Below are 20,692 nucleotides of genomic sequence, written 5' to 3'. Positions count from 1 at the left end.
CACAAAGAAAATCCATTTTAATATTTGCAAAAAGCCAATATTATAATATGTATCTATAACAGGGTGAAGGAGCCCTGGCCCAGGCTCTGGCCCTGGGGGACACGGGGATGCTGCCGGAGGGTCCCTGTCCCCCTGTCCCACCCCCATGGCCCCGGCCACCCGTCCCCATGTCAGGCTCTGGGGTCGATCTCGTGGAACATCCTCTGGGGGAGGCTGCGGGGCCGGGGGCGGGGGGACCCGGGGGGACAGGGGACCCTGCTGGGCACGAGCAGGGTTGGACTGCTCTGGGGGGGCTGTGAGGGGGGACAGGGCAGAGTGACCTCACACAGCCCCTGTGATGTCACACAGCCCCCTGTGATGTCACACAGCACCTGTGATGTCACAGAGCCCCTGGGATGTCACACAGCACCTGTGATGTCACACAGCCATCTGTGATGTCACACAGCCCCTCTGTTATGTCACACAGTCTCCATATGATGGCATTCAGCTGCTATGTGATGTCACAGACCAGCTTTGTGATGTCACAGCCACCTTGTGATGTCACAGCCTTGTCTGTGATGTCACAGCCTTCTCTGTGACATCACACAGCTGCTCCGTGATATCATACCCTATGTCACAACCCACATTCTGATGTCACAGAACCACCATCTATGATGTCACTGCTAACTCTGTGATGTCACAACCCCCTCAGTGATGTCACACAGCCCACTCTGTGATGTCACACAGGCCCTTTCTGACATCCCAGCTGCTCTGTGCCTCTATGACACAGCCACAGAGGTGCTGCTGTGACACAGCCCCCTCAGGGACATCCCACAGCCCCTGCCAGTGCTGAGCCCCTGTGAGCTCTGTCTGTGCCCTGCTCGTGTCCCTGAGGTGCCCTGGCCGTGCCCCAGCCCTGCTGGGCTGTGCACAGGAGCTGCTCCTGCCCAGAGCTGTCTCTCTGCAGCGCTGCCCTTGCCAGGAGCTGCCTCTGGGCCAGGAGCCCGGCCCAGCTCAGCAGCACAGACACAGCACAAGGACTTTATGACCCTCTGGGGCTTTGTGCTCAGGCCCTGAACATCAGTCTTTGAGAGGGAGCTGAAGAGACCTCTCCAGAATTCCAAGTCAGAATCCAACTCCAAAGTTTCTTGGACTTTTAATGGGTCCCACTGAGGGACACGACTGAGAAAGTGTCCCCAGGCCCCAGGCAGAGCAGAGAACTGGAGGCAGTGATGGCAGCTGGGGACAAAGAGAAGCCAAGTCTTGGTGCCCTGGGGCACAGCAGGGTCTGTGCCACCAAGGGCTGGGAGGAGACACCTTGTCCTGAGGTACTGGGGCCTCCTGGCACAGCCCCAGCCAAGCCAAGCACTGTCAGCCCCTTGTCCTGCCCTCAGCATCCCCCCCTAGCCCACATCCCAGTGGCCTCAAGGATCTGCTGGAAGGAGTCCCTGGGGAGCCTTGCTCAGCAATGGCCCTGGGGGCTCCTGAATGCTCCCAGGGACTGCAGGTTTTTCAAAGGACTTTGGGTTTGGCTTTTGCCTTGGAGTCTCTGAGAGGTTTGTGCAATCATGGCCTCCAATTATCTGCTGTAATTAGTCCCTGGAGAGGCTTTGTCAGTAACAACACTCAGTGGGGCTCATTAATGCTTCAAGGTACTTCAGTTCTTTTAAGGTACTTGGTGTTTCCCTTTGGATACAGACTCTGGGAGAGGTTTGTGCAATCATGGCCCCAATTATCTGCTTTAATGAGTCCCTGGAGAGCTTTGTACTGACACTCAGTGGGGCTCATTAATGCTTTGAGACAATCAAGGTGTTTAAGGTACTTTGGATTTTCCTTTCCACACTGAGTGTCTGAGAGGTTTTTGTGCCATCGTGGCCACCAATTCTCTCCTCCAAGGAGCCCATGAGGAGCCTGTGTTGGAGAGGGACCTCAGTGGGATCCATTCATGCCTTGAGACCCTTTGGATGTTTCCTCTGTCTTGGACTCCTGGAAAAGTTTGTGCAATCTCCTTCCAGGCCCTGAGGTTCCAGGGCTCAGCTCCAAATGCACAGTGAGGCTCATTAGGATCAAGCAAGTCCTGACAAACCATGGCTCTGCCTTGATTTCCCTCTGCTCTAGTGCAGCTCATGAGGAGGGTTTCCTTTGACAGTGATGGAGAAAGAGTTCAAAGAGATTCTAGGAAATATGGATTCCTATTTTAAAGAGTGTCTTTTATGGCTGTTCTTATTACACAAGAGGTGATTGCAGCAATCAGGGACTGATATTGATGCAGGAATTGTCCTAAGGAGGTCTGGCCTGCTCAGAGAAGCTGTGCCTTGAGGTCTGAGCCAGCGTGGACAACCTTGCTCCACATTCCCCAAGCCCATCGTGTCTCTCCTCACTCACCTGGGACCTGCTTTGCTTGGAGAACTGGCTGCACACAGCCAAAGAGGAATTTTCCTTCTTTTATTTTTGAAGCAATCTAAAACTCCTGAGTTTCCCCATTGCAAACAGACATCCTCCTCAAGTGTGTGCCAAGCCCAAGGTGCCACCAAGAGCACTCCAGACCTGCCCTGGGCCAGCTGTGAGGGTGGATCATCATCCCAACAGGCAGTGGGCCATTGCAAGGGACTGTTGTCATGGACACTGCAGTGACCCCACTGCTGGGTTTGGGTGCCATGGACACCCCCATCAGTTCAGGTTTCCTTGGAAACCAGCCCAAGGAGCCATTTCTGCAGCCAGGTTCCATGGCCACGTGCCTGCAGAGCTGTTGCTGCCCTTGGCTGCCATGGCAGCCCTCAGGACAAAGCGGTGCCAGGGCTGTTCCAGGTACAATTGCAGTGACACTCCTTGGTGCCACCAGGTGCCATGGCAACGGCCACGGGGACCTGTTCCTTAGTTTGGTGCCATGGCAACCAATGCCCAGACCAGTTGTGGTGGTTGGTGGCCATGGAAACCTGCCCTGGGCCCCTTGCTCGGGGCTGGTGTCACTGCCCAGAGCCAGAGGGGATCCCTGGCTGGGGGCTTGTGCCATGGCCACCTGCCCTGTGCCGCGCTGGCCGCTCAGGCACCAGGAACCAGCAGCCAACGCCACTGCCAGGGCCAAAGGCCAGGTCAGCCAGACAGAAAGGGGCAGTGCTGGGCACTGTTTCCATGGCAACCGTCCCTGGGGGTGACACCTGGCTCACCTGTGCTGGCAGTTGCCATGGAAAGCCCTGGCAGGGACTGAGGGCACAGACACTGGCACTGAGGCACTGCTGGGCCGGGTGCTGAGCACAGGGCTGAGCACGCAGAGATGGTTTTGTTCTTGCTGAGCTGCAGCAGAGCCAAGGCCTGTCCTGCCCCTGGTCCAGCCACGCTGGGGAGGGGCTGGGGCTGCGGGGCAGCTGGGCAGGGGACACAGCCAGGACAGGTGACCCCAACTGAGCCCGGGGATACCCCAGACCATAGGACATCATGCTCAGTGTATGAAGGGGGGGAACAAGGAGGAGGGGGGGAATTTTGGAGGGAGGGATTTTGCCTTGCCAGGGAACACTTAGGCAAGAGGGGGCCCTGTTTCACCAGTGGGCAGGGTCACTACCAAAGACACAGACACCAGCTTAAGGAATTGTGTCATTTATATCATGCACAGCTGCAAAGAATTACAAAAGGATAAGCTCAGCAAAGCACATCATCATTAGCAAAGAATTACAAAAGAAGCTCAGCAATCCATCCAGTCATTACTACCAAAGATTGCCTGCAGTGATTACAGAATGATCCATCAGCAGTTCCCCTCAGGCTCTACCATCACCCAGATCCACACATCAGCTGGGGAAGCCAAGGACTGCAGAGCCACTCCCAGACACTGGGAATTCCTGCAGGTGCCTCCACCTCTGCAGGCAAGGAGGCTCCAAGCCCGCTGGGAGAGGACACAGCTTTTACTCTGTTAAACACACAAGCTGACATCACTGCTACTCTGGGAACATCTGGTTTCATTCTCCTCATTGCTTTCTCCCAAAGCCTGGCCAGGGCTCAAGGAGGAACCAGGGGAGTTGGCTTTGATCCTTCAGCCCCAAACAAGGCCAGATGGAGCCTGCTCTGGTTTCTACATACAGAAAGATAAATCCATGTTTTATCAAGGAACACATACACAGATCATGTTGGTAATAATGCTTCCTTAAGGAGTGGATACAAATCTAACATTTGGTTGGAAGGTTCATCTAGAGGTGAACTTTGCCTCAGGGCTTGTTCAGGCCTTGGTACTTTGATCAGCCCTCAGACCTACAATGAACTAAAACCCTCAACAATTCTTTCAATAACACAGCTTAGATTTCCATATTAGGCATAAAGGCACCTCCTCTTCTGCTTCAATTAAGTTCTATTGCACATTTCAACAGGATCAGTTGCTACTTCTGCTAATAATCCATTCAGCTTATTCATGGAAACTCCACAGGACAGGGCAGCACACATGGGGCACAGGATGAACCAGAATCTTTTGCTTGCTGAAATCCAGGGCACTCCTTGGGGGGAAAATGTTCCCTGGGCCCCAACTCTTCCTTGTGGTTGTTGCTGAAGGACCCGAAATGGTGGCCCTGCAGCCAAGAGTGGTGTGACACTGACACCGAGCAGCTCCAGCACCCCGAGTTCCACTGACATTGGCAGGAATGGAAAAGCACAGAAATCCTCTCACACTGGGGCCTCTAGAACTAGAACAGGGTTGGGTTTCTCCTGGAGGGAAATCTCAGGGAATCCTGTCCAAGTGATCCTTGTATTCCTGTGTTTTCTTTAACTGTCCCTTCACTGACAGTGACAGGCAGAGCCCAGGGACAGAGTTCTGGCCACCCCACAGGGTGGGCCCTCCAAGGGAACCCCATCCCTCCCAACTCCAGCTGAGAACATCCCCAGCAATTGGTGACATGCACTGCTTTGGCTACCCTGATCTTCACATTTTCATCACTAATCATTCCATTTTGATCACTCACCCCTTGGTGAAACACTAGAGGTGTTTGTGCAGACAAAGATTCTGGCTGACCATCAAGGTACAACTTACAGACATCAGCAGCACTTTAGTGACACAGTTCTTCATTCTTTTTTCTCAGTCTCATTCAAGTTGGGAACAATAATTCTGTTGTCCATGGAGCTGGTGCCTTTTTAATTCCAGAATAATGCCCCGAGGCCCTTTGCTGTTCAGCTTTTCCATGTTGTCTGTGCCTAACAAGGCTTGGGGGGCCCTTTCCCCTCTGGCTGGAAGGGGGCCGGGTCCCAGTCCCTGAGGGGCACCCAGGCTCCTGGATGGAATTCCTCTGGAAGTCCCTCAGGGTCACAGCAGCCTGCACATGGAGCCCCGTGGATCAGAGCATTTTCCAAGGGGGCCCTTGGGGCAAACAGGGAGATTTGCTCTGGCAGGATGTGTAAAACAATATCCTGTCAGATCTGCTGGGTCTCACACAGAACACTTGGCTGCAGGGACACATTCCCATTGCTCCTGCCCAGGTTTCAGGACTCAGAGTTGTCTTTCCTAGGAGCTGTTCCTTCATCTGCCTCGGGAGGGCCTTTTGGCCTCCACACCCACACTCTGGCTCCATTATTAGGGCTGCTGGATCCAAACCCTTTATCTCCACAAATGGTGGTGATTGGAGGTGGAGCTCCTTTTTTCACAACCTTTCTTAAAATTGCCATTTCAATAATTGTGCTACCCTGTCATGGGGTTGAATAATCCAAACTTGTTCACTATTGTTTAACAGAATTACTGCAATTTCTCCTTGATATTCTGCATCAATTCCTCCTGCCATGACATGAACACTTTGCAAGGCCAAGCTCCAAGCGAGCAGTGACCAAAGCAAAGTGTTCTGGAGGAATCTCAATTTCTGTTTCAGTATTGATAGCTCTCATTAGCTTTGAATTTATCCTAATTAATTCCAGTGCATGAAGGCCCAGCCCTGCAGCCTCTGGGCTGGCCCTGCCAGGGGCCATCCCAGCCAGAACAATTTCCCAGGCAGTCCAAGTCTCACTGCCCATGGCTGTATTTGCAAATTGGGTGCAGCCCTGCACAGCCAGGGGGTTTCCATTTCCTCAGTGGGCCATTGTTAAGGGCATGGAGCACATCTGGGAGATGGGTTCTCCATGGGCACAGGTTCCCATCTCCTCATTCTTTCAACTGCTCTTTTCACAACCCCTTCACCCGTTCAACCAATCCTGCAGCTTGTGGATGGTCTGGTACATGAAAAACCCTGCAGGCTTAACCACTGTATTTTTCACAGGAACAGACAAAGCACTCTGCATCACAGTATCAGCAAACCCTGTAAAAATAGCCAATTTCATCCCTTCCTCCTTTTTTCATTGAATACAATCTCACAAAGTTGACCACTGACATTAGGGTCCTGGCCAATCCTGTTCTGTAGGGAATTTAGTGTTACATCCCTGAGAAGCCAAAGCTACCAAATTAGTAATGTCAGCATTATTTCACATTATTATTCTTTTATATGTAGATATTCATATTGGTATAGATATAGATAGATATAGACATACATATAAAAATATAAAAAATATATAAAGGTCCTACTATACTATAAATACATATATCATTAATTATTATATTAATATTTCACTTGCACAAATGCATCTGATCTCAAGATTAAAACCTTCTTTTCTTGCTCCATGTGGGAGCATTCCAACAATAATTGTTCCTTCTGAAGGTGATATTTCCAATGAACTCTTAACAAATTCATCTTTGTCTGCCCAAACCCACAAGTTCTTTTCCTTTTCCATATATAATTTTTGGATGCATTTGAAGACATCCAGGGGTGCAGCTTCTTTTCACTAACTGCCTCACTGCTCACACGGTGCTCCCACCTCAGCCCACTCCAGAGCCAGGGAACTCCAGGAAGGGCTTCCCATCTGGGAATTTCTGATGGGACTGATTCCTCACATTTACGTTGAACAAGTGACATTTTGTTGTCATCTGGCCAGACTGTGCCAGTTCTGTTTTACCAGTGGGCAGGGTCAGCACCAAGGACACAGACTCCAGCTGAAGGAATCAGTGTCATTTCCTGCAGCTCAAAGCAGCAAAGAATCACAAAAGGAGCAGCTCAGCAATGCACCCAATCATCCCCACCAAAGATTGCCTGCAGTGATTAACAAAGATCCAGCAGCATTTACCCCCAGCCTTTACCATCCCCCAGATCCACACAGCAGCTGGGGGAAGCTGTCACAGCCCAGGGCTGCAGAGCCACTCCTGGGCACTGGGAATTCCTGCAGGTGCCTCCAGCCACAGGTGAGGCTCCAACCCCGCTGGGAGAGGGCCCAGCTCTGACAGTGCTGAATGAACAATCTGACAGCACTTCTAGTGCGGGAACATCTGGTTTCATGCTCCTCTTGGCTCCCTCCCAAAGCCTGGCCAGGGCCCCAGGAGGAACCAGGGGAGGTGACTTTGATCCTTCAGCCTCAAACAAGGCCAGATGTCAGATTTCATGGCCTTGTCTGGCTTCTAAACCCAGAAAGGTCAATGCATGTTTCACTGAGGAGTGCCTACATCTATCACAGTGCTAATGACCATGCATATTTTATTAGGGAGCAGATACAAAGATAACCTTTGGGTGGAAGGTTCATCCAGAGGCACCTTTGGCTCAGGGCCTGCTGTCCAGGCCTCACTCAGGGCTGCTGTCCAGGCCTTGGCACTTCAGGGACGTGGTTTAGTGCTGGGCTTGGCACTGCTGGGTGACCGACTGCACTGGTGAGCTCAGAGGTCTTTCCCACTCATCCAAGAAAGGATTCTGGGATTCCATGGTTATATCCACTGCATTCAGCTGGGGCTATTTTAGCAGCATGACTTTGCTCAGAAAGTTCCCTCTTGCCCAGCTCCTGTGGCCTGAGGCTTCAGCTCCTTCAGCTCCTGGTGCTGAGCTGCTCATGCTGAACGAGACGACTCGGAGAGACGAACACAGTCCATCCAATTCCTTCTGGGAGGCTGTGGAAACAGGAGCATTGTTTGCTGTGGCCTCCTCTCTGCCCTTCACGCCTTTCAGCGCTCTGAACCAGCCAAGAGCTTTCTCCAAGAGTGCAATGGAGCAGCTGTTCCTGCTCCTGGGTCTGGCTCTCTCCAGTCTCTGACCTTGCTTGGTTCTGTCCCTCCTGCTGTGCCCTCTGTTCCCCCAGGGCTCGCTGGCTGCTGCCCAGGACTGTGGGACTGGCACAGATCCAGTGCTGGAGACCCTCCTTTCTGTGCCCTTGGAGATGCCTGGGCACAGCAGCCTTTTCCATCTGGAAGCTCCCCATGGACAGGGAGTCCCCAGCTCCATTCCTTGCACAACCTCCAGGAGCCCAGGGCTGCCATCTCAAGTCCCTGCTGGCACTGGGGGCTCCCAGGTGCCTCAGGCTGCTGTGACACCGCTGCACATGGGAGGGAAGAGGGGCAGGGGCTGTGCTGAAAGTCAGCTCCATGTGCTGCTGCTGCTGCTGCTGCTGCTGCTGCTGTGGGGTCATTTGTGCAGCCCTGGCCCAGAGTCAGGGATCAGATCCAGGCCCTGCTGCTGCTCCCTCAGGATCAGCCCCAGTTTGGCTGTTGCTGTCAGGGCCAGCAGAAGCCCTGGCTGGAGCAGCAGGTGCTGACAGTGCCCCAAGCCCCGGGGCTGGAGGGGTCCCTGGGCTGGGGCTGGCAGGGAGCTGCCCCTTGTTCTCCCTCTGCCCCAAGCAAAGCTGGGCCGGGCACAAGTGGGGCAGCACAGCCAGCAGGGAGCCTGCCAGTCTCTTCCAGCCCTGTCTGCTCAGAGTTTGGCCCTTGGAGCTTCAGGTGGCCAAAGGCAGCTGCTGCTGGTCCCTCTGGGTGTGCCCGTGTTCAGCAGTGCTGCTCCATCAGTCTGTGCCCAGCAACGGGGAAAAGCCTCAGCCCTGCAGGGCCAGGAGCTGCTGGGCTCTGCCTGAGCAGCTCAGCCAGCAGGAAGGGAGCTGCTCCACACGGGAACCAGGAGCAAAGGACATTCCTTTTGTAGGACATGTTTTCTATTTAAAGAGAAAAAAAAGAAAAAGAAAAAAAACTTGATAAATTGTAAAAGATAAGAATAAAATCAATGGTTAGTGAAAAAACATAACAGAATGTTAGTGAAAAAAACAAAACATAAATGCAAAGTTACATTCTTTGAATTAAGAGGTAAATGATCTTTTTAAAAAGAGAACTTAGTTATTTACATTGTAAATGGGCTGATGGCATGGATCCATCTTACTGACCTCAGCAGCCTTTTAAAAGATTTTGGGCTTAGTTTCCAACACTGGTATTTGAAATTGTGCTCAAAGCAAGAGGAAATTGTTTTGTGCCCTTCTACCTCCAAGCAGGACTGGGAATTGAAGCCCCATCAATCCCCAAATCCTTTAGAAGATGACCTTCCTCCTCACCCTGGTAATGAGCTGCAGATTCCCTTTGAAACTGTCAGGGATTTCTTAAAGACACCAAATCCCACTTACGGCTTCTTGCTCTGGCTGGGAAGTGCAGAAGGGCAATTCTCCATCCATCAGCTCCAGACTGCACTGCCTCAGGAACACAGCCCACTCGCCAGCCTTGGCCCACTCGTGGCACTTCTAGAGGAGGAAGAAAGTGCAATTGCACAATTCCAGCCAATAAAGAAGGAAGAACGGGACAGACAAAACACCCTGTGCAGATCCAGGGGGTTAGATGGGACTGTGGAGAGTCTGGGCCCTTGCCAATTGGATGTGTGTCCTCAGCTGCAATCTCTGGGCCTGCAGGAGAGTCTCACTCACCTGCCAAAGCAGAAAGCTCAGGCGCTGTGCTCAGAACGGGCTCGTCTGATGCAAAGCTGTCAGAGCAATGAGAGGGCAGAGCCAGCCCAGCTGGGCCCAGGGCTGAGCCCAGCAGAGCCCTGGCAGAGCCCAGAGCAGCCTCAGCACCCGCAGAGCCCGGCTGCAAGGAGAGAAAGCAGAAACTGCCCGTCAGCTGAGGGCTCCTGTCCCCTTGTGCCAAGGCCTGCGGTGCCCAGGCCATGCTGGCTGTGCCCAGAGCTGTGCCCAGAGCTGCCCATCCCTGCTGCCTTTGGAACAGAGCAGGAGGGCAGGACATGTGCCCAGCCTGCAGCCAGCCACGGCACATCCAGCCCTCAGCAGCTGCCCAGAGCAGGATGCTCCTGTGCTCTCTGCCATCTCCCAAAAGCTCTGATCCCACCCTGCCAAGCAGACAGGGACCCACCTCACGCCATCCACGGCTGGAAGAAAAGCTGCTCCCAAACCATGTCCTCAGCCTTCCCCAAGGGCACGGCACATCCACGCTACAGCTGCTCCCAAGCACTTCCCATGGAGTCTGGACCACCCAGAATGCTTCCTCTGGAAAAAGAAACAACACATTATGGAAAAGAGATTAGAGACAAAAAGGGAAAAACTCTTATCTCTGTCAAAGGCTGAGGAAGGCCCAACCCCTACATGCTAGGGAAGAACCCAGCCTTGGGGAGGGAAGCCCACACTTTCTCTCTTCCCCCCTGCACTGGCCACCAAAATCACAGGGATCCCAAAGCAAACAAGGGCAGTGGAGCAGCCCAAGCCCTTCCTTGCCTGCAAAGCAAAGCAGCTGTGCACAGGTTCTGGAGTCCCACCTCTGCTCCCACCATGGGGTTTGTTTGTGTCGGGCTGGCTGCCCCAGCCCAAGCCCCGGCCATGGTGGGTGCTGGGGCTGTTGGCAGGGCCAGGAGCCCACTCCCATTTTGTACCCACCCCAGCCCATCCCCCCAGCCCTGCCAAAAAGCAGCTGGGCAGCCGACTGAAGAATGAGTTGCATCTGCCCCAGCAAAGGGGGAACCAGCTTGGATGGTGGCCACCAGTGCTGGGCAGGGCAGCTCAGCTCCAGCACAAGGGCTGCGTGTTCCCATCCCATGACCCCTGGGCAGTGACACTGGCAGCACAAAAAGGTCTGGGCTCCTTTGCTTCTGATTGCCAAAGTGTGTGTGGAGCTGGAACTTACCAGGGCCCGGGATCAAAGTGTGCCTGTGGCTCTCTCCCTTCTTCTATGGCAGAGGAATATCCTGCACCCAAGGATCACAGAACAGGTCTTCTAATGTGGGTCTGTCCAAGAAGTGCACGGCTAAACACCACCTGATCAGATCTTTGCACTCTGGGGAGAGAAAGCAGAAACTGCCGCTCAGCTGGAGAAGGCTCCTGTCTGCTTTGCCCCACTATTCTCATGCCCAGGCCATTCTGGATGCGCTCAGAGCTTGGCCTCAACTTTCCCATCAATTCCCTGTTCTGGAGGAGAGCAGGACATGTGCCACCTCCTCAGCAGCTGCCAGAGCGGGATGCTCACGAGCCCGCTGCTGGCTCCCAGCACCGGTATTCCCCCCACGCCCAGAGATGTGGATCCACCTTGAGAGAGCCCTTGTGGCAGTGAGAGCTGGCCCCAGCAGATGTTCCAGCCCCTCTTGAAAGGGTGCTCCCCGCAGACCATCTGGTGCAGCAGGATGCCCAGGGACCAGATCGTTGCTGCCCCGCCGTGGTACCAGCCATAGTGGTTCCATTCTGGGGGGCTGTATGATGGTGTTCCTATGGAATAGGAGTATAGATGGAGTTCAGCAGGGGGATGCTGCTGCTCCCACAGCCTGGCCCCAGCATCCCTGGGCGTGCAGGGGCTGCATCAGTGGCACACAGGGTGACCACTGCCCTCTCGCCAGCACCTGGGACTTGTGCACAAACTCAGGGTTGCAAAAGAAGCCACTGGTGTTGGAAGAGGGCAGCCCTGGCTAGGCCTGACCATGACATGCAAAGGGAAAACCCCTCCGTGCTGGGGAAAAAACATTCCCTTATCCTCCCTGTTTGCATTGCCCCGAAAATATTATGAAGCCAAGGCAAACAGGACGAGTGGAGCAGTCCAAGCCCTTCCTCTCGCCTGCACACCAAACTGGCAAGGGCACAGGTTCTGGCCACCCCTCCCTGCTACCCCCACCAATGGGGGTTTTTGTCGAGCTGGCTGCCCCAGCCCAGCCCCGTCCTGGGCAGAGTGGCTGGCAAAGGCTGCCAGCAGGGCTGGAAGATGGCTCCCCACCCAGCGCCCCTCCAAAGCAACTCAGCTGAAGACTCAGTCCCCTGACTGGCAGCAAAAGGGAGAATCCCCTCTGCCACAGCCAGCTTGGGCTGGGAGATGCTGGGCCATGAGATGCCAGCACCAGGAGCACACCCCTGTGGAGGCTCACCTGCAAAGTGCGTGTAGGCTGTGTCTTGCAGGTAGGTGCCACAGCCAAAGTCAATCAGTTTGGCCTGCCCGGTGGCCAGGTCAACCAGGATGTTCGCTGGTTTGATGTCGCGGTGCAGGACCCCGCAGCTGGTGCAGTGCCGCACGGCCTCCAGCACCTGGCGGAACAGCTCCCGCGCCACCTCCTCGGACAGGAACCGCCGTGCCCGAATGAAATGCCACAGGTCCTGACACCGCTCTGGCCGCTCCAGCACCATCACAATTTTGTTGGGGAGCTCGAGCCACTCCAGCAGCTGCACCACACCGGGGAAGCCGGTGGACACCTTGTCCAGCAGCACGATCTCCAGCGGTGCGCTGGTGCCGTCGGGCTGCGGGAGGAGCACGATGCCCTCAGTGGGGGCCGATGCCGTGCCAGGCCTGGGGAAGCCCTCACCCAGCCCGGGATGCTCTGCGCCCTGCGCTGGCCCCACGCCCGCTCCGCCTCGAGCCGTCCTGGCGGCTTCCACCCTGCCGGGCCTCGGCCCATCCCCGCCCGGCAGCCCCGGCTTCTGCCGCTGGCTCCGCTCACTCACCAGCTCGCCCCAGTACCGGACACGGTTTCGTGGCACCCTTTTGATGGCCACCTGCAAGCCAAGGGGAAGAGCGGGCTGAGCTCGCCGCCCGCCCTGCCCAGGCACAGCCCCATCCTCCTCCTCCTCCGCCCCCTCCTCCTGCGCCCGCCGCCGGCCCCGCCGCTCACCGGGGCGCCGTCCGAGAGCCGCGTGGCCGCGAAGACGCTGCCGAAGCCGCCGCGCCCCAGCAGCGAACCCAGCCGGTACCGCTCCTGCAGGGCCTCCTGCGCCTTCCCTGCGGGCGGGACGCGGCTGTCAGCGCTCGGCCCGGGGCCAGCTACGGCCCTCGAGCGCCCCTCACCCGCCCCGGGCCGGCCATCCCCGGGCGTTCGCTCTTGGGAACGCGACACGGGAGGCTCGGGGCCGGCGGCCGCGCTGCCGAGCGGCGGAGCTCGGGCCGGGGAAGCCGCAGCGGAGGCGGCGGGAGCGGCCGCGCCGCGTGTGTCCTCCGCGGGCCCCGGGAGGAGCCTGGGCCGGGGTCGGGGTCGAGACTGGACCCTGCGTCCGGCCCGGCGTCGGGTCCGGGGCCGGGCTCGGGCCAGGCGGAGACAAAGGGCGGCGATGCCGCCCGAGCCCCAGGCACTGATGCCCGCCCAGCAGCGCCACCGCCAGTACGGCCAGAGCCCGGCGGAGGCGAGACTGCGGCGGGACGCCCGGGGACGGGGACGGGGACGGGGACGGGGACGGGGACGGGGACGGGGACGGGGACGGGGCAGCCCCGCCCGGGGCCGGGGGCGGGCCGGGGGCATGGCCGTGCCCGGCAAGGGGAGAGAGGGAGGCGGGGAGAGGAGAGGAACGCCGGGAAACGGGCTCCGAGAGAGGGGTGCCCGAGAGCGGGAAAGGGAGAGAAAGAAAAAGAGAAAGAAAAAAAGAGTGTAGAGGCTTCTCTGTTTTTTCTGCTGCCGCTGCTACTGCTGCCGCTGCCACTGCCGCTGCTGAGGCTGCTGCTGCTGCCGCCGCTGCCGCTGCAACTGAAGCCCCGGGGCCGTTCGTCCCCGTGTCCGTTCCCCGCTCGCCCCACGGCCGAGCCCCGCGCGCCCCGGGGACAGCTCCTTCGTCTTTCTGAACACGGGAACTTTTCAGTGTGGAGCCCAGATGGAGAGCCCTGACTCCTGCACGCTGGCAGAGCAATCCCCTCGCTTGCTGCTGTGCATTGTCCTTGCTGAGGGTCAAACACTGTCGGGGCACTTTCCCTTGGTGTAGGATTCCTACCTGACCCCAGCATTGCACTTTCATCTCCAGTGTTGCTTTCCAGTAAAAACAGGGCAAGGAAAAGTGTGTGTGGCTCATGGTATTTTAGAGTGCCTAAAACTTGCTAAGTCACCAATCTTGTAGGTGAGGTGCATCTACAATTACTGGGATGGAGAAGTAGTGCAACATGGAGAAGGGGAGCATAGAAATAAATATAGGAAAACGTCCAGGATTGTGCCTTTCATTTTCATTTCACCTCTGGAAAGCTGTTTCAGTTTTTCAGGAATCTTCTCCTGTCTGTTCTTTTCAAGAACCTCTTGTGGAGAAACAAGGTTGAACTTCTGCAGCCACCAGCTGCCGCTTCTCTTGGCTTTCCACACTGCACTGTGTGTGCAGCACCAGATCTTGATGTTGCTGGAGCCAGAACCTGGAAATTTCCAAATTTTGTCTTTCTGTGCCAGCAAATCACTGGACTTGGGCTGTGGCAGCACCAGGAAGTTTTCAGATCTGGGCGCTGGCGCTGCCAGCAAACACCAGATCTGGGTCGTGTCGTTGCCAGCGACAGAAATCTGCTGGATTTGGGCTCTGCTGGCACTGGGAAATTTCCAAATCTGGGCACTGGCACAGCAAACAGAAGATGTGGGAGGTCCCAGACCCAGGAGCAGGAAGTGGCCGGGTTTTGGATTTCTGTGCCAGCAAATTGCTGCACTTGGGCTGTGCCAGAATAGGGAAATTTCCAGATCTGGGCACTGGCAGTGCCAGCAAATATTCCATTCCAGGCTCCAGGAAGGACTGGATCTGTATCCCTTTGTCTTTTCCTTCCTTCTTTCCTTTCTTCCTTCCTGGGGTTCTGCTGCCAGCAATCACCAGATTAGGCGGTGCTGGCAAGGGGATATTACCAGGTTTTAGCTTTCTTTGCCAGCAAAGTGCTGGACATGGGCGGCATCGGAACAGAGAATTTGGCAGATGTGGGCACTGGCAGTGCCAGCAAACATCAGATCTTGGCGGGGAATGTGCTGCCACCAGGAAATTACCAAATGTTAACTTTCTGTGCCAGCAATTATTTGAAAAATTCCAGATCTGGGCACTGGCAGTGCTGGCAAACACCAGATGGTTGGTGCTGGCACCAGGTATTTGCTGGGTTTTGGCTTTCTGTGCCAGCAAATTGCTGCACTTGGGCTCTGCCAGCACCGGGAAATTTCTGGATCTGGGTACTGGCAGTTCCAGGAAACCCCAGATCTGGGCAGTGATAGTCCTGGCACCAGGAAATTGCCCAGTTTTGTCTTTCTTTTCCAAAAACTTGCTGCACTTGGGCTGTGCTGGAACCATGAAATTTCTGGATCTGGGCACAGGCAGTGGCAGCCAACACCCGATCTGGGTGGTGCTGGTGGCAGCACCAGGAAGTTGCCAGGTTTTGGCTTTGTTTGCCAGAAAATTGCTGCATTTGGGTTGTGCCAGCACTGGGAAATTGCCAGATCTGGGTACTGGCAATGCCAGCTAACAGCAGATTGCTGGCTGGTGCTGGTGTTGGCACCAGAAAATTGCCGGGTTTTGGCTTTCTGTGCCAGCAAACTGCTGGACTTGGGCTATGCTGCCAGTGGGAGACTGCTGGATCTGAGCACTGGTGGTGCCAGCAAACACCAGATGATGTGGGACTCCAGGCAGCTCTCCAAAATGCAGTTTATTCCATCCAAGATGTTACAGCCGTCCAGGGTCATGGGCGACAGAGCTGTGCCTACAGCTGTCAGCTCCAGCTGCAGGCAGGCCTGGAGACCCTTTGGCTTTGGTTACAGTGCATTATATACTTTTCTTTGCTGAGCATCTTAATACAGTAGAACCAATCTATACCTTAACTATTACCTATAACCTGTCATAACTACTATAATTACCATATTCATGTTACTATTCTCCAATCACTAAAAGTTAGTACATTACAGTTTAAGCTAGAAGTTGTTTTTCAGTCTTCTTGCAGTGGAAAATTCTGAGACCTTTTTTCTACTTGCAACTTTGCTGACTTGTTTGCCTGTGCTATCTTTCTCCTTGGTAAAACATCTTGTTTGAGGTTGTTTTATCCTTTGCTCTAACTCATAGAAACCCCTTTTAACTAACATCCCCTTTGCCTCCTTGGTTATCCAGTAAGACTGGTTCAGCAATTCTTTTCTTCTATATTAAAACTTGCTTCCAACTCTATTCCTTCATCAGACTCCACATTTAAAAATCTTTCTGCTAAGCATACATATCTATGAGACTTTCTTGTCAAACTTTCATCCTTCCCAACACGCTGAGGTGCCGGTCAGCCATTCCTGAGAACACAGAGCCTGTCACGGCCCCAGCAGCACAGCTCCCTGCCAGCCCTGGGGCCACACGCCCTGCTGGCCCGGCAGGGCTCAGCCCGGGCCCCGGCCGCACGCTGCCGCCCCAGGGCACGGCTGCCAGAGGGCGGCAGCAGCACCGAGGGCAGCCGGGGCTCCACGGGGCTGGGCAGGGATGGCGCTGCCGAGGCCGCAGCTGGGGCCGAGCTGTGTCAGGGTGAGGAGAAACAGGATTGGGTGGCGCAGAGTTGGGGGTGGTTGGATGGGGCTGGGTGAGGCAGGTTTGGGCAGTGCAGGACGGAGCTGAACGGGGCAGGGCAGGGTGGGACAGGGTTTGGCAGGGTAGAGAATTGTGAGGCGGAGTGGGGTGTGGCAGGGAAGGCCTGGGATGGGGCGGGGTGGGGCGGGGTTTGGCAGGGCGGGGCCCAGTTCAGCATGGCAGGGCGCTGTGGGCAGACCTGTGCAGAGCAAGGTGTGGCTGGGCGTGGTTGGGTGTGGCTGGGAGGGGCTGGGTAAAGTGTGGATGTGCAGGGCTGGGGCTGGGTAAAGTGTGGATGTGCAGGGCTGGGATGAGGTGGGACAAGGTGGGGTAGGCAAGGAAGGAGCAGGGCTGGGTGTGGCAGGCCAGGGTGGAGTTGGGCGCTGCAGGGAGGGGTTGGGTGGGGCAGGGCGGGGCAGGGCAAGGTGGGGCAGGGCAGGGCAGGGGAAGCCCAGGCTCGTGGCTCACACATGAACCTTATGGCCGCCTGTCACAGGGACTCCTGTGGGCTGTCCAGGTACAGCAAGGCATAGTGCAGGTGCAAATGGATTGCCCTCATCGCACAGCATGCCAGTATTGGAAAGACAAGCTGCTCAGGGATCTTGGAGATAATTATGAATTGGCCTGAAGGTGAAAACTTTAATCTACCAGAAGAAGAGGGGCAGGAACAGGTGTCGTGTGCTGAGGAAGCTCCACCTTACAACCACCTGCCACAAGGAGAAACACACTATGCTCCTTTCACTGACAGTTCCTGTCGCATTGTAAGGACAAACTGAACGTGCAAAGCAGCTGAATGGAGCCCCACGGGATAGGCTGCAGAAGCTACTGAAGGAGAGGGCGGATTGAGCCAACTTGCTGAACTCAAAGCCGTCCAGTTGGCCCTGAACATTGCTGAGGGAGAGAAGTGGCCAGAACTTTCTTTACACTGACTCATGTATGCTAGACAATGCTCTGTGGAGGCCTTTCCTGGCTGGAAAGGTGGAAAAAGGCCAATTGGAAGCATAGGGGAAAAGCGATCTGGGCTGCAGATGAATGGCAAGACATTGCCACTTGGGTAGAGAAGCTATCTGTGAAAGTCTGTCGTGTGGGTGCCCACATGCCCAAGAGTTGGGCTAATGAGGAGCACTGAAAGAGTGAACAGGTGGATCAGGCTGCAAAATCAAAGTGTTACAGATAGGTTTGGACTGGCAACACAAGGGACAGTTGTCCACAGCTCAGTGGGCCCATGATGCCTCAGGCCAGCAGGGCAGAGCTGCCACCTATAGGTGGGCATGAGACCCAGGGGTGGATGTAACCATGGGCAGCATCTCCCAGGTTATCCATAATTGTGAGATGTGAGCTGCCATCAAGCAAGCTAAGTGGGTGAAGCCCCTGTGGTATGGGGGGTCATGGTTCAAACAGAAGCATGGAGAGGCCTGGCACATTGACTACATCACTGCCTTAAACCCGCCAAGGCAAGTGCTACGTGCTCCCAATGGTAAAAGCCACCCCTGGGTGGTTGGAGACCTACCCTGTGCTTCATGGCACTGCCCAGAGCACCATCCTGGGCCTGGAAAAGCAGGTCCTTTGGAGGCATTGAGAATTGAGTTTTGAGAGAGAGAATTGAGTCCAACAAAGGGACTCATCTCAAGGACAGCCCTATCAACACCTGGGCTAGAGAAGCTGGCATTGAGTGGGTACATCACATTCCCGACCATGCACCAGCGGTCAGGAAAGTTCAGCAGGGCAATGAACACTTAAAAAAAAACATTGAAGGCAATGGAAAGATGGGACCCTCAAGCAGTGGGAGCTGCATTTAGCAAAGGCTACATGGTTAGTTAATAGCCTCAGCCCAATCCGAGCCCCTGTGCACAGCAGGTGGAGACAATGTTCTGGTGGTGCACATGGGAGGTGTGCTAGGAAAGCCTGTTTGGATTAATTCTGCCTTGATCAAAGACAAACCCACCTGTGGGGTTGTCTTTGCTCAGGGACCAGGTTGCACTTGGTGGGTGATGCAGAAAGATGGATAAACACAATGGATGTCTCCACGGGACCTTGTTTTTGGGGTGAATTGCCCAAAACACTGTGCCTGTATCCACATCTGCAGGTATGTATGAATGTATATAATTAGGATAATACATGTATGCATATAGTTTAAAAGTCAAAGTTTGATGTAACATGTTGGTATGGGAAAAATTCAGGATGGAAAATGTGTGTTTGGGGTTGTTTTTTTGGTGAATTTTCTCTCGTTTGTTACCTGAAAAGGGCAGTGTGGTGAGGAGAGGGCAGCTGATGCCTGTGGGGAATGAATTGCCTGTGGGGCAATTGAGATGCAAAAGAACTGGCCAATGACTCTCCCATTCCACTGGAAGCTTCCAGGGAGGGAGGGCAGGGTTGGGCACTGGCTTGCTGAGGGAAGAACCAGCTGGCCATGCTAGGAGCAGGGCAGTTTGGGCAGTTTTTGGTGCTCAACCCGACACTGCTTCAGAATTCTCCTTGCCATCCATAGGTGAGCCCATTGCTTGCAGCAGCTGCTGGCTGACAGGGACTTTTCCACACTTGCCATTGCCAGGAAGATCCTCACCATCTGTGTGGGTGCTGGAGGGGAAACGGGACCACCCCACCTATTCTCTCTCTCTCTGGAGAGAGGGAGCCCCAGGTGCTGCTTGACTGGAACCACAGCAGAGCTGCCATGGCCAGGATACTGCCACAGACAGGTGAGAACCTGGGGAAAGCAGAGCCCCAGCTTCCCTCTGTCCCCGAGGCCGCCGTTACCCCTGGGGTGGCTCAGGGCTCGCAGCCGGAGGCCCCTGGAGCCCCCTGGGCCAACAGCGCCCCCCGGAGCCAGGGCAGAGTCACTGCAGCCGCTCTGCCCTGCCGGCAGCTTACAGCGCCCTCTGCCGGTTGTGGTCATAACTACAGCAAAGGCAGAACTGCTCAGCGGGGGGGAAGGGTCTGGCATTGCTTTGGGGGTGCTGGTAGCTTTTCTCTCTTGTTCACCTCTACCTATATATTCTAGAAAATAACTGATACTTCTTTCTCCATATCTTTGCCTGGAAGCCCTGTAATTTTGAGTTGTAATTATTTGGAGGGAGGGGGCTATCTCTCCATCCCAGGAAGATTCCCAGCCTTCTTGGAAGTCATCTGTCTTTTAAGCCAGGACAATCTGCTATCATTAATGGAGAAATTGACCTAGGAGATAAAGGAACTCACAGATATGCAGCTTCAGCCCTTGCCTAGGAATTGTTCCTGATCTTCACAAAACAGGGGCTTCTATGGTTTGATGAATAGTCTTTGAATGAACTTTACAGCCCAGCTTTTACCTCCCTTAGAGTGCTCCTTCCCACAGTATGTCACACCAGTCTGGCACAGCTCCTGTGCAGGTGACATCCACTGCCACCAACAACGGGACCACTTTACCCACCACCAGTGAGAGGAAGTGTGGATCATTCCATTTTTTCCCACATAAGATATGGAGCAGAAATCCCTGTTGTAAATCCTGCCAATTCTTTCTGAATAAGTACATACAAGCAAAAACGCCTTGCACAGAATCTCCCTTCTTAGAACCCTGGTGAGCAGTGGCACAAAGTCTAGCGGTGGACTGTTGCAGCCTGAATAGCTGCTAGTAAAGTCCAGGGTAAGGAAGCAAAAAGAGCCTTTGCATGGTATTTAGAGATGTTTAATTCAGCCGTGCGTGGGATGTTCCCAGTCCCCAGGCACACTCGGGTACACCCGAGGTTTCTCCCTCCCGAGGGGCTGGGGGTGAACCTGGTCTCCAGGCAGTACAAAAATGAGGGCCAGTCAGGGAATAAGGAGGGAGTGGCTCAGGGACATAGGAATAGACATAGGAACAGGGGAAAGAGCCAAAAAGGTCCTAACAGCTTTTTGAGGGAAGCTTCTTGTATCTCCCTAAGCTAGGGGATGCCCCCAGGGTCCCCACAGTGGACCCTGCAGGACAATGCTGAGTCCAGTCCTTTCTGACACCTTTGTTAGTAAACTGGGTGATGGGGCCAGGCTGTGCCCTCCCACAAACCAGGAGGAGTGGCTGATCTGCCAGAGAGAAGTGCTGCCATCCAGAGGGACAGTTCAACAAGGGTGACAGTTCAATGACAAGAGCTGAGTCCTGTCCTTGGGAAGGAACAACCACAGGCACCAGTATCTGCTGGGGGCCACCCAGGTAGAAAAGTGAAGTTTGGCAGGGTTCTGCTGGACACCAGGATGCCCA

At 54.9% G+C, this 20,692-nt stretch overlaps 2 protein-coding genes across 2 annotated transcripts in view; one reads left to right on the top strand and one right to left on the bottom strand.

Moving 5' to 3' along the window:
• Positions 1–20,692, top strand: part of LOC132334955 (zinc finger protein 850-like) — a 300,730-nt gene that overhangs the window by 226,725 nt on the left and 53,313 nt on the right. The window lies entirely within an intron of this gene.
• Positions 10,136–13,391, bottom strand: LOC132334812 (serine/threonine-protein kinase pim-1-like; the record flags this gene model as incomplete). Its single annotated transcript, XM_059860987.1, has 6 exons — positions 10,136–10,263; positions 10,895–11,044; positions 11,293–11,469; positions 12,117–12,483; positions 12,688–12,738; positions 12,855–13,391. Coding segments are annotated over 5 exons (1,239 nt in total), but the record flags the coding sequence as incomplete, so codon positions are not given.

Source organism: Haemorhous mexicanus, chromosome 16, assembly GCF_027477595.1.
Source record: "Haemorhous mexicanus isolate bHaeMex1 chromosome 16, bHaeMex1.pri, whole genome shotgun sequence".
Classification (NCBI taxonomy): domain Eukaryota; kingdom Metazoa; phylum Chordata; class Aves; order Passeriformes; family Fringillidae; genus Haemorhous; species Haemorhous mexicanus.
The sequence above is the reverse complement of the archived record's forward strand: the minus strand, read 5'-3'. Positions and strand labels throughout refer to the sequence as shown.